The 14,095-nt window shown below is 33.8% G+C and overlaps 2 protein-coding genes across 2 annotated transcripts in view; both read left to right on the forward strand.

The window, feature by feature from the left end:
• Positions 1-4,847, forward strand: part of HELRODRAFT_70780 (hypothetical protein) — a gene marked incomplete at both ends in the record, with an annotated part of 8,213 nt that extends 3,366 nt beyond the window's left edge. Inside the window, 4 exons of the mRNA XM_009032920.1 lie at positions 3,194-3,263; positions 4,065-4,161; positions 4,308-4,422; positions 4,611-4,847. Of these exons, the coding sequence (XP_009031168.1) occupies positions 3,194-3,263; positions 4,065-4,161; positions 4,308-4,422; positions 4,611-4,847 (519 nt within the window). The remainder of the gene's footprint in view (positions 1-3,193; positions 3,264-4,064; positions 4,162-4,307; positions 4,423-4,610) is intronic.
• Positions 4,848-9,057: 4,210 nt separating this feature from the next.
• On the forward strand, positions 9,058-11,224 carry HELRODRAFT_71070 (hypothetical protein; the record flags this gene model as incomplete). Its single annotated transcript, XM_009032963.1, has 6 exons — positions 9,058-9,167; positions 9,433-9,487; positions 9,932-10,018; positions 10,337-10,492; positions 10,808-10,903; positions 11,072-11,224. 6 exons carry the CDS (start codon positions 9,058-9,060, stop codon positions 11,222-11,224), a joined length of 657 nt encoding a protein of 218 aa, XP_009031211.1.
• Positions 11,225-14,095: the final 2,871 nt, after the last annotated feature.

Consider the following 14,095-nt stretch of genomic DNA (forward strand, 5'->3'; position numbering starts at 1 on the left):
TCATTATTTATGTTGTCTGGACTATGGCTTTTTGTATGTTTATACAAAAACATACACAATTACACACACACACCACACCACACGCAAACAAACGTGATGTGTGTGTGTTTGTGTGTATGTGTGTGTGTATATTTGTATACATTTGGGGTTTTGTGTGCAGAACAAAATGGAAAGAAAAATGTTTTTCCATTTCTTTGTCCTTGTTCTCCATGTTTGCTCCCAACTCTGTGGTAAATCAATAATATCAAAAGATGCTATGTTACTTTTTTAGATGTTTTTTTACGTTGCTATGCTTCTGTTTGCAATGTATTTGATTGTTACAATTATTTTTTTCGTGGCATTAAGTTTTTATCAATTTTATTTCAACGTTAAATCAATTTGTAGTGCTTGTCACATTTAGATTAACAATATTTTTTCTGATTTTGAATGTTTTTTTTTTCTGAGGAGAATGCTGGTATAAAAATTTAAAATTAAGCATCCTTTTTATCTATGTGTGTGCAGAGCGTTTGTGCGTGTGTGTGCGTGCGTGTGTGTGTGCGTGCGTGTGTCTATGTTGTTGCTTATTCTATACTGCATATACGTTTTTATAAAAATGTAAAGTTACGAAAAGAAATCAAAAATTCTGGAAGACTGATTGATATAAGCCAGGGATATCTCTAAGAGTTTTTGATCGCAAGATACATGAATCTATAGAAGTCATTGATCACCATGCTGTTTGAAAATGATGAAGGATTTCTTGGAAACAACACTCAGTAAATATCAACAAATTGAACATTGCTGATATTCACTCCCTTTCATATAATCGGCAATTTATTTTGACGTGACAGTCTATTAATGAGTATTGAAGAAGGTTTACCAACATGCCAAACTATACTCTGATTAAAAGATTAATTTAAGACTAAATTTTAAAAGATTAAATTAAGACTACAATTTCGGAAGTGTGTGTTAATGAGTGAATGAGTGAGTGAAAGAGGAAATGAGTGAGTAGATGAATGAATGAGTGGGTTGATGAGTGAATGAGTGAGAGTATGATGACACAAAGGTGTTATTAATTATATTTTCATCATGCATGATGCTGTAGTAAGAGCGTCGTGATCTTCCACATCAGCGTAAAAGAATTTAATTCTCATCAATGGATTCCTTTCTCTTATTAAATGAACAGCTTACCAAATTTCTAATTATTGCAACCATTACATGGTCGGTTATTCCATGTGTAACTATTCTACGTCTAAAGATGAGTCCGCTACCGCACCAAGTTGAGACAGTTAGTAGACATGGCTTCGCTTATAAAAATAATAATAATAATAATAATAATAATAATATAAATAATAATAATAATAATATAAATAATAATAATAATGCAGTATATGTATAAACCAATTTATTTTTAATGATATGTTTTTATTTTTTTGTTTTTATCATTATTCTAATGATATTATTGTTGTTGTTTTTGCTTGACAGAATGTCGCATTTATTTCTTATTTTTGTATCTATTTTTATTGTTTATTTATTTTTGTTACGTATTTACGATAAGATCAACACTTTTTAAAAAAAATGGCATATGATTCATTTTAATTGATTGCTTTTTAAAAATGTATTGCACCATCAACAACAATAATTGATTTTCAGACTTTATAGATATAATATATATCTGTTTGGGTATGTGTGTCTGTGTGTGTATGTATGTATATAATATATATATATATATATATATATATATATATATATTGGATAGAGACTATCTGATATGCAGTTGTTTAAAACTATCACAGCTTCGCGTGCGTGTTGTTGAATATTTATTGCTTTATTTGATGAGCGAAGATTCTGCAACAATCCCTAGATTGTCTGGATTGTTGTTGTAGTGAACTATTTTTACGTTATTGTCAAGTAGTGAGGACACAGTAGCAAATAGTATCCAGTAGTATCCAGTCACTCAAAAGCTATATAAACGGACACATAAAACAAAATCGGTATTCAACGCTCATGGTGACATATGATTGTCGAGAAAAAGCTTTTAATGTTAGAATGCGCAAGACGAAAATGCAAAATATAAATTTTGTTTATGAACTGAACAAACTTGATAATGAACTGAAATTCGTCGTACGAAAAATTGAAAAAACTCATTTGCAAATTAAACAAAGCATGCAATGCTGTGATATTTTTAAACGACTGTATATATATTTAATATATATATATATATATATATATATATATATATATATATATATGATAAATAACATCTGTAAGTGTGTGCGTGCGCAAAGATGTTTTAAATTTTTCAATTGTTAAATGTTGCTATGAAGCTAACGACGTGGCATGCTTTGTTTTTTGCTGTTGTCTTAACATTAGTCCGGCTATTTAAGTTACTATTACAATTGTTTATTTTCTTTCTGTGAGTGTTTATACATGTACATCCATTCTACATTGGATGGTTACATGTATTTTCAGTTAATCAATGTAGACGAAGGATGCTAGTATATTTCAAATTTCGTTAATAAATGTGACTTGTTTTGATGTACATTGTGCATGCTGCAGGGATGGCATGTAGATGATGTTGCGATGTGATGATGTTGGCTGGCGTCCAGCTGTTGATAAAAGCTGAAGTTTATTTAAGTTTGCATCAAAAAGTAATTAACGTTGAATTTGCTGAGTAAAGTGTATTGGAAAGATTTTATATCTTCTGGTGTTAGTTCGTTTTCATAATGAAGTTCACTGATAACAAAGAAGTAAATGACATTTTACAATTTTACATTTGGAAATAATTGAGCATATGCATTGAGTGCTTTGTGGGGGGGGGGGGAGTGTACCAACTTGAAATAGGTTTTGGATAACAGGGTTGAGATGAAGAAGAGATCGTGCATAATGTGCGTCTATGCGTGCAGATTGAACAGCTGGGATGAGCTTTAAATGTAAATGTTTTGTTGCTTCATGTCTCGTACACGCAGTTAAACTTCAAGGTGGCTTTGAAAATGAAGAAGGTGGAGGTGACAATTAATATTACATCTAGAATATTTTATAAGAATTCTGTTTTCAAGTTTTAAAAATTGAAAAAGAATTTGATATGTTTTCGTGATGGCACTGTGGAACAAAAAATCAAATGCCCACCACAATTGCTGCAAACAAAACTTTAATTATTTAGTAAAAATATAATGTGAACATTGACACTAAGAGCATTATTTGACCACCACACCAGAGCCTGCACAATTTGACGAAGAAGAGAGCCAAAGTGAACAAAGATCTGATTGATGTCGACCTCGTCAGAGGTAAGTTTATTTATGTTTTCATCCTTCTTGTCGTCATTTTTCTATTTCTTCTTACATTCCTACTCTCTTCATCATTCATATCACCTTTTTTTTACATTCTCTCAATTATGGGACGCCGTCCATGTTTTATGTGCATGTGTCAGTTCAGATGTTACGATGTGCACGAAATGAACATCTGTGGTGTGTTATGTATGAAATGAGCATTTGTTCATGCCGGCTATTTGTTGCGTCTGGTCTGGATGTCTTTCTGCACGTTTGTGGTGGCTTATATTTAGATTTTTGTCAGCACCTTACTTAAGTCAATGTATAATGAGACAGTTTTTACATGAATAAGCTTAATTATAAAATGTTCTTGCAAATTATCGATTACCTACATTCAAATGCTTATGTAGATTATGTATATATAGTGAGCTGTTATGTGTTTGTATGGGGTGTGTGTGTGTGTGTGTGTGTGTGTGTGTGTGTGTGTGTGTGTGTGTGTGTGTGTGGAGGTGTTTATATGACCCAGTAAACCATATATTCTTAGATCCGTGCAAGTTCACACGCACACCACTCAAATTATTACACCAACTCCAATAATTTTGTAAAAAACTGAGCTGCCTTTATAATTTCATAGGATCTAGATCAGCCAGCAATTAAATATCTACTTACAGTTAGACTATTTATTAGAGTTCATTACTGTTTATAATTACAATTATAGTCTGTTTTATTAAGTCTGCCATAGAGAAGAAAGTTAAATAAATTCTTCAACTACTTTCTTCTTATAATTAAAATTTTCCCATTTAATTTTTGCCAATGAAGGTTCGACATTTTCCAAGATCAAGCCTCGTCACAGCTGGTTGACAATCTCTCGAATGTCACTTGTCAGAATCTTGCTCCTACCTCTCTACTACAAATGGTTGGCCGAATTTTTAATGGACATCTCAACTTTTCATTATTAACTATTATTATTAATATTAAAAATATTATTATAGTTTGTAGTAATAATGTTATCCTTGTTACACGTTATTAATTGCCTGGATAAATATATTCCTAACGTACCAGGTGGGTAGATTGTTGTGGTAGGTCGACGTTCATCTTGCTTGCGTTCCTCTACGCCCTTCAATCCAGCGCGTTCTACATCTATTTCACCGACGATCTCACTCCAAATGATGAGGTGGTTAGCTGTCGCGTGCCGTCTTCTGCCGTGCTCTGCTGTGCCGTGCTGCTCAGCTCAACTCAGCCAACCATTTTTTTTGTTCTATTTTTAATTTATTCGATTTATAGTTTGTTTTTATTTATTTTTAATAATTAATTAATTAATTAATTAATTGGATAGTTGATAATGAATGAAGAAAAAAAACGTAGGCTCTCTCCCTGGCCCACCTGCTAACTCCATGCATCATGATTCTAGTCCTGGCCATTGTTCATACTCAGATTGTTTCGTCGTCTTCAGCTGCTGCCATTCAACACCAGCAACAACAACAACAGCAGCAACAACAACAGCAGCAACAACAGAAAGATAAGACGTCCTCCACGTATAAGATCTCACAGTACAGAGATAGGTTTGCATTTTGTCTACATATACTTAGAATGATGATATGATGGTGGTTGCTAAGATGGGCATGATGAATGGCAATTATGATGATGATGATATTGCTGAATTCATACATGTAATGAAATGGTTATTTTTTTGGTTTTCGTCATTTGTTTTTTTTTAAATGTTAATCTGATAGAGAAGTATTGATTTTATTTATTTATATTCGATGCTTGTTTGAGTTGCCTCATGTTCATTCATGTTTGAGTTCGTTGTATTTTATTGATCGTTTATTCATTTATTTATTTATTTATTCATTCATTCATTTTTATGTTACATGAGCTGATGTATAAAACAAATTTATTTATTTTTGGATAATAAATAAATTTTATTGTAGATTAAGTCCAATGAAAAGTCAGAACTTTAATAACATTTTTTATGATGACGACGATGATGACATCTTGGCCGACATCAACAACATCTACTCAGATGATAATAAAGATAATGATCATCATTCTGATGGGTTAATCTTTTTCTTAGAACCACATTTAAATTTATATTAGACAATAAACTGTTTGACTCAGTACTACGTACTTCTTTATAATGAACGTTTAATGCACTAATGAACATGCATGTATCACTGCCTTGAAACTATTTGCGACATTTTTTTTTGTAGTTTTAAATGGTTGGTGAATGCGAGCTGCTACTAATTTGTACTGACACCCACAGACCTGAAGATGTGAAATCTGCAAGAAGCTGCAACTGCTGCTTGCAGAGCAGGCTGACAACAGACTCTCACATCTCATCTCCTCCGCCATCACATCACAACACGAAAACTTCAGAATGCAACTTGAAATCGTCTGCTAGCTCTCGAAATGAGAACAATTTGAACATGAACAACATGACAAACACTGAAAATTATAACAGAAGCTTTCATCTTGACGAGAAGTCCAAGTTGTATGGTAAGCCTTTTGCTCCTAATGGTATCGACAGGCAATCAAACTCTTGCCATTCAAAGAGTTGCGTCTTCAAGAATAGAAATAGCAACATCAAACAACATCCTCATCAACATCATCAACAGCACAGAATGCATTTCAACACTGATGATGACGAGGAAGAAGATGATGTCGTTGCGTATGAGCTGACGTCATTATTGCTACCCAACTCTGGAAACGTACATTCTAGTCAGCTGACCAATCGACATCTGTCAATCAGGGGTGAGGGCCACGACACGAACTCAACCACGTCGACCATCAACTCTGATGAGGATGATGATGACGACGACGACGACGACGACGATGTAGCCGAAGAAGATGTCGTGATGATGAACAACTGTAATGAAAGACACGAAGACGCTGATGATGAAGATGTTGATGAGTGCATGCGTTCTGGCGCAGGACGATTTTACCTCGAGATGCAGCAGGAAATGCAAACGCAAAATAATTCTCACGCAGATAGTGATCAAGATGAAGAATATTCTAAAAATGAGAGAATTGATTCAAAAGATTTTCTACTCTTTCAAAGTAACAAGAGCAGTAAGCTTGATGCTAACGGTGGATGTTTGTTGAGAAAACGAAACTTGCTTCTATCAAAGCCCCCTTCGAAACCAACGCCATCAACATCATCAGCAGACGACACTACCTTACACAAAGTATCCTCAACTACACAGAAATCATATCACCATGCTGCACCAAGACAGTTTACCACAAATTCTAAAACGACGACTTATTCAAAACCTCAAATCAAAGTCGAACTGGTTAGCAACCACAAAAAAACTTTCTTAAAATCACCATCAGACGTGAATGCCGGCATAAACAATCATCACTTACTTCAACGCAAACATGAGACGGAGGGCAACTCAACAAAGAAAAAATTAGGTTTCCTCGAGGTGAAATCTCTCTCTTCATCAAGGTTGAACCTGGATGGAAATGATTCATCGCCATACAAACAGGCCATGTTGAATGGTGGGAATGTTGAGGATGTGGACAACAAACGACAGAGCAAACGTGCATCCAGGAGAGATGATGGCACGAAGTTGGCTGATCAGATGGGCCGCAGTTCGTCGCTGGTTAATTTGAAGGGCAACAAGCAAGACTTGTACCACACAAACCACGAACATCCCGGAGATAATGTTACCGCCCTTTTACATTCTTCATTTCTTTTCTTTTTTGTTTTGCACTATTTTTATTTTCGTGTCCACCTTGTTAACTTTTAATAGCTGCCGATCTCTTTGAACTCATACCACCTTTCAATATTTTTCATCTAATCAGCTCACTTTTTACAGTGCTGTTTTTTCTGTCATTATTTTCCACGTCATGCAATCCAATTTATTATCATCATTTCAATAATATTTTCATTTGATATGACCTGGCCAGGTATTTTCGGACAATAGCGGGCATTTGAGTGCTGCAAATGACTTATCTCTGAAAAACTGCTCACGTGTATCGACGAACGAAATGTTTGTCGGTAGAGGCGCCACAACCACCACCATCAACAATGTTGACAACTTTTTCAGCAAGTTTCCGCTGGATGTTGATGTCAGGAGGACTCCATCAGCTCTCAAGGGCATCACATCAACGAGCAATAAAGGTTTGCTGCTTAGTTTGGTTCATTCTACTTTAATATTATTATTATTAATCTGCTTTTTATTATTTCTTTATTATTGTTGATATTATTCAAATTGCGTTTTGCGTTGTTTTCGCTTATTTTTTATGCGCTTTTCAATTTACTCTTCAATGTCTTAAATTAATTTAATTTTTACATCATGCCGTGTGATTCTGAATTTTTTATTTGTGCAGCAAATAATTTATTTGGCTGCTGAAATATTTATTGTTTTTTATGTTTACTGTACAAGGAAGTCACTATGGACTTAAAATTGTGTGTTTGTGTTTGCGTGCGTGTGTGTGTGTGTGTGTGTGTGTGTGTGTGTGTGTGTGTGTGTGTGTGTGTGTAAACTTTAAAATAAAATGTTAAAATGTTTTTATACCAACTAATCAATAAGTTTTATTGAAGTTCGTTTAAATTACTTGGAAGAGTTTAATGATATAAAAATTTTCTTTTTGGATATATTTCTACAAAGATAAATGGCAATATATATTCATTATTGGCAAATAATTCATGTCTGTTCAAGTTATCAGGAATATAAATTTATAAATGACAACCCTCTCAGTCTAACAAATTAATTTCCTATAAAGATGAATTATTTATAAAATTATTATCTGTCAATACATTGTATGAGTAGAGCATATGTACGCACATGCATACATACACACATAGATATATATAAATATATATGTATATATACACATACACAAACACGTCCATCATGCGAGCATACACAACATTGCAGTCAGTTGCATCATATGGGAAGGTGGCGAGCTACAAAAAGTTGATCTGACGATGCTTGACATCGGTTCGTTGGCTGACTGGTTATTCTTGTTTTGTATTCTATCGAATTCTACATTGGACTATTTTATTTTTTTTTTTCGTTTTTTATGAAAGGACTTTCCTATCAGTAATATAAGCAATTTTCATGTTAAATCTTGTTAAATCATGTTAAACACAACTTTAACTCTGAATTTACATATAAACGACAGTGCCAAAATAAAGAACCAGTAAATTATGCGTTTCTGTGAAATGCGTTACCGCTAAATTGGTCACTCTTAAATACTTTAATGTCCATTGGTCACTTACCTTACCACAACTTACCATAACTTACCATTAAATACCTTATTGTTTTCAAATACGTTTTTTTATATAATCAGGCTGGAACATAATAAAGAAAGTGGAGAAATCCTGTTTATCCTACGACTACCTCCTCCTCGGTTCCTTTTCCAGCTTCCTGCTTGCTTGCACTCCCATCATCTTCCGTCTCTATCACGGCTGGCAGCAGTTGGAAGGTCTCAATGTTTTTGAGGGCAATGTTACTGTTGGCTTTCATACTGGCATTCATGTGGCATTCGGTCATAATTGGAGGTTTGTATGTGTGTGCGTGCGTGCGTGCGCTCGTGAATGTGTAAACGTTTGTGTGAATATTTCAGCTATTATGCTGCTATTGTGTTGGAAATTACTTCGTTGAAGTTTTAATTTTAGTTTCTTTTATGTTTTTTCCATGATTTTCACCAAGATCTGTCCATTAACACTCTGTTTATTGCTTATTTATTACAAACTACCCATCAAACCAGCACGTACGCACGTACAACAACCTCTCTCAGACAGGTGATCATCATAATGAATGGAGTGATCCAACGACTCGGCCTGGCTTGCATCCTCTTCTTCATGCTTGCCGTCTCTGAACGAACGTTCTACCAAAGACTCCTCTACGCCAAGAACTTCTGCTACCTAACTTCGTTGAGGAGAGCCAGGAAGTACCAACTTCCTCATTTCAGGTTTGCACTGTTGGCTATTAGGTTTGGATATTGATGGGTATTGGGTTTTTTAGGTCACTCTCAAGTTTACGTTTTTTGTTGTTTTTTTTTCTATAGTTTCATTTTTAGTTTGCCGACATTATGAATGTATTTTGCTTGTATGCGAGTTAACATTAAGTTTTCGCTATTGATATCTTTATTTTTCAGTTTTTTTTTATTTTAAAATCGGTTTGTATTGTAGAGTTTAAACAAACGATTAAAATAATTCGTATCATCCTCAAATTAGGTTGAACAAAGTGAGAAATATAAAAACGTGGCTTTCTATCAGATCTTTTCTTAAGGTTTGCTACATTGCTCTTGCATCTTATGCTACGTCAGCAGTGTGATACTTTTACTCAATTGTCATTATTTAGTTCATATTTTGCAATATTCATTACTTTTTTACATTCATATGGTTGCATTTGGTTCAAATTTTCTGATTATCGATTTGTTTGACAGTTGTGTCCATAACTGCAATCAAAATTAAATTCAGTTGGAGGCGTTACAGTCGTTATTAAAAAACTTGATCCATAAATCAATGAAATTAGTTTTAATATGATATAAAATGTCAGAACATGTGCATTGTAACATGCTGTTATTGTGGACTATCATATGTAAGGTGCATAGTCTAACATTGTAAATTTATGCATGTGTTTTGTAATGTGTTGTAAACGTATGACACGGTATGTAATTTGTAACATTGCAAATGCCAATAATAAAAATGCCATGAAATATTGTGGCAATAGAGGAGAGGCCCTCAGAGATCGGTGGAAATAATTGTATCAACTGCATTCCTGGCTGCTGTCGTCATCATTTCAACCATATGCATTGAGGTTCGTATTGGTTTCGTCATCACGTTACTATCATCATCAACAACAACATCATCATTATCAACAACATCATCATCAGCATCGTATTTCATAAACTAATTTTTCTTTCCGTAAGTGTTGTGTTCTGTTGTTTTAATTGCATTTTATGAAGTTTAAAATGTATTTCTATGAGGTTGTACAAACAAAAGGCTGTTATGAATTTAACAGATAGAATATTGAATTCATCATATAGAATTAATAATCGCCCTACAATCAATCACTTTTTATCATATTACGTATCCATTTGTTTTCACGAATCACCCACCATCATCATTTCAACAGTTACTACAAGACTACGGATGCTTTCTGGATGAACTTGGAAACTGGGAGTTGGTTCTGTGGGGACTGAGCCTTGGACTCTTCCTCTTACGTTTCATCACCCTCGGAACGAACATCAACAAAAAGTACAGGAACTTCTCTGTGCTGATCACTGAACAGGTAGGCGCCATCGTGTGGCATGCACGTTTGTTACCTGTCGTCACTAAGTGGTTTATAAAAGAAATTTTTCTGTTTCTATTTTTATTGCTTCTATCTTTGTTGTTTCTATCTTTACTTGTATCACCTTTGTCATTACTGTTCACGTTAAGATTCTTCTCAAGTGTTTTAATTCATTTTAAAATAATATTTCTACCGTTGAACTTTATTACTTAGCTCCATCAACTCCATCATCAACCCCATCAACTTCATCATCAACCCCATCAACTCCATCAACTCCATCAACCCCATCAATTCTTTCAACTCCATCAACTCCAGATAAACCTCTACCTGCATATGGAGCAGAAACCTCACAAGAAAAATGAACTTCTTCTTGCTAACAGTGTCCTCAAACTGGCAGAAGACCTTCTCAAGGTATGTTTTTTTTTCAGAATATTTTTTGATTTATTTAATTTTATATGAATTATTTTTTTTATTAAAAAAAATTATAACTCTTTTTAATGTCTTTCGTTGACATTTCGTTAAAACATTCCCACCATTTTCAGTTCATTATGACACTTTATTTAATTTTCATCGATTCAGGAAGTGGAAAGTCCATTCAAAGTTTCAGGTTTGTCAGCCAACCCCCTCCTCTACAACATCACAAAAGTTGTCGTCCTGTCTGCATTCTCAGCTGTTCTCACTGAACTTCTTGGTTTCAAATTGAAGCTCTACAAGATAAAGATAAGGGCTTGACCTTTGCCTCCAGCTTGAACCTGGGGTCAAAGCTCATATGCTCATTTCATGATCCATCCTTTTAGATTCGGAGTTAAGTTATGGTGTGGTTTGGAAAGGAAAAATTTTAGATAGATCTGATGCTAAATTTAATTATTGTCCAAATATTGCTCATACTCACTTTTATACAGTCTTCAAATAATTTTATCGTACATCGACGTTGTTGTGATTTTGTTCTACGTAGTGTATGTGCTAATATTTTTTTTATTGCTTTGATGTTGTCACTCTTTAACGTAACGACGACAACAGCTGTCGTTTCGTTTAATTATTTATATAAATGTGCTTTAAAGTGCAGTCGGCACGCGTTGATGCGGTAGATAGGTTGACGTAGTCAGGTTAACATTTGCGTATCACATTTCTTACTAGTCACACACGCAAGTAAACGTTTTTGGCTGTGTTTGAAAGGAAGTGTTTCTATTTTCTGTTGTGCTTTAGATGTCGCAGTTCTTCATTGTGATATACAGAACGTACACTTTCGACGTTAATATGCTTACTTGGAGACTTCTCCATCAATACCAACCGTTCTAAAAAAGGACTTATTGCCACTTATTTTTATGTTTTATTTTCGTATGATATATTTTATAATTATTATATTTTTTATCCGTTTTATTCAATCGATCGTTTTTTTCATTCATTTATTCACTAAACTCATCAACTTTGTTTGAATAACAAAACCATTGAATTGCACTGACGTTGCACTAATTTGATCTCAGATTTAACACAAGTCAATCATATGTTGTTGTTGTTTGTTTGTTTGTTTTCACCGTTTGCAATCTTCCTTCTTCAGCGTGTAAATTTTATTACTACTTAAACTTATTCGCGTAACAAACAATAAATTAAAACAGTTATAGTATTAACTTAGTAGATAATACTTTGGTGTTGTATTTGTCTTAGTATTAAGAGTGTTTATAACTTTATAATGACTGATGTATGGATTGGATAGGTGTCAATTTTTTATCCATCTTACATTATATGACATGCTTATGTGCAAACGGGTTGAAGAATGATTTGCATTGCATATCTTTCAATAGAATGTCCAAAAGAAAGAACAGACCAATTTGTTTAACTGAAGACTGTTCTGTTCATTCTGTTACGTAGAATGTGTACGCGAACGTGTATGTAAAGTTTTGTTTTGATTGAAGATAATGGTTTTCTTTTTACAAACGAAGCTGCACTTGAATTGGTGATTTTTCAATCGTTCGATTAATTAGTTCATTCATTTCATAATTACAAAATGTACATAATTTATTGCGAAAAATTGATTTCATATTGTTGAATTTGCACATTCATCCACCTTATCTTTTAAATTTATTCTTTTTAAAAGTATCTCGACGTTTAGAAAGATAATTTCCGACTTCAAAATTGATATGTCACTTTGACAATTGTACATGGAAATGTAATTTTTCGGTCTCAAAGAATGATTTTTATCACTTTAAATTCTGCGAACAATTTTTTCAATTTTTATATTTATTTATTCAGTTCGTATATACGTAAGATCATATTAGTTCAGCTTCTGCAGGTGTTTCTGAAATGTCTGCTGCTCATACTTCTCAAGTTATTAATGAATGCCGAAGTATTTCTTTCGTAAACCAGAACTGCTATTGAGTAGCAGGCAGCATGAAAATTACCTACAAAACTACTCGAGATGGCCTAGTGGTCAAGGTCGGCAGGTGCTGTTTCGCAGAGCGTGCAATGACCTAGTTCAAATCTGACAGAAAGATCCCCGCCAATCACATGCTTCACGTGTGATGCGTCGTTTACCATGTATTCATGTACAATGTTTGTGTCTTGTTGATTCCTGAGAGTGTAACAGATCCTTGACCTTTTTTAACCTTTATTCATCTAAAACTTTTTTTATAACATACTTGCCGAATTTCTTAGGATAATTAATTGAATAAATTAAAGCATTCAAGGATTTATCCAAATTTTTAGATGACTGAAACGATGCAGTTTTTACCGGGAAGAGTTGGATCAACAGCTGATTCAAATCGATCGCCAACTATTATGAATGATTGGAATAGGTTTCGTAAAGCATCGAAGGATGCTCAAAATATTCAGGGCGGACACGGGCAATAATTTTTAAGTTTTCAAAAAATCAACCTTGAGAGAAAAATGAATAAAGTCGGCAAGAGCTCATCTGGCTAATGTTTCGAGAGGTACAGAAATATTTGGTCATTCATGTCATCATCAGGGAAAAAAAGACCAAAGGACGACGTGATGTTGGCAGAAGACATATAGCATGCGAGATTGGAACATCATAAAAAGAAGACCCGAGTCACATGACAATACATAGAGAAGCTTTTGTCTAACGTCCAAGTGGTCTCCAACGTTTAGTAAACCTGCTACAATACTGAAGAATATGCACACATGCATGTATGTGTTGACGTGCAAGTTGAATTTAACGTTAAACATACTCACTTTGACCGCTAAACAAATCTAATGTGAATCTAATTGTATTAAACAGATTTATTATCTTTCATTTGCTAAAAATCAAATTCACCTTAAAATCAGCTCACAAACATTGCTCCATTTATCGGATTTGTAAAATCGGAAATGGAAGTTTTATTGATGTTCGATTCCGTTCAGTTTTTCCATCTTTTCAAATTATTTCCAAGTATTTCAATAAATGTGCTTACTTAATTTTGTTTATATAATTAAAAAGATGCAACAAAATTTGACAACTTTATAAGATTCTTTATGTTTAATAATTCATTATGTATCAGACGTAATATCTGCGAAATTTCATATCAAATGATTTTTTGTATTGATGAAAATATTATTTGATTGTTGGAATTTGAGTTTTTCTGGATGTGTTAATTTATAGTTTTGTTG

This window comes from Helobdella robusta, assembly GCF_000326865.2.
Source record: "Helobdella robusta unplaced genomic scaffold HELROscaffold_9, whole genome shotgun sequence".
Taxonomy (NCBI): Eukaryota; Metazoa; Annelida; class Clitellata; order Rhynchobdellida; family Glossiphoniidae; genus Helobdella; species Helobdella robusta.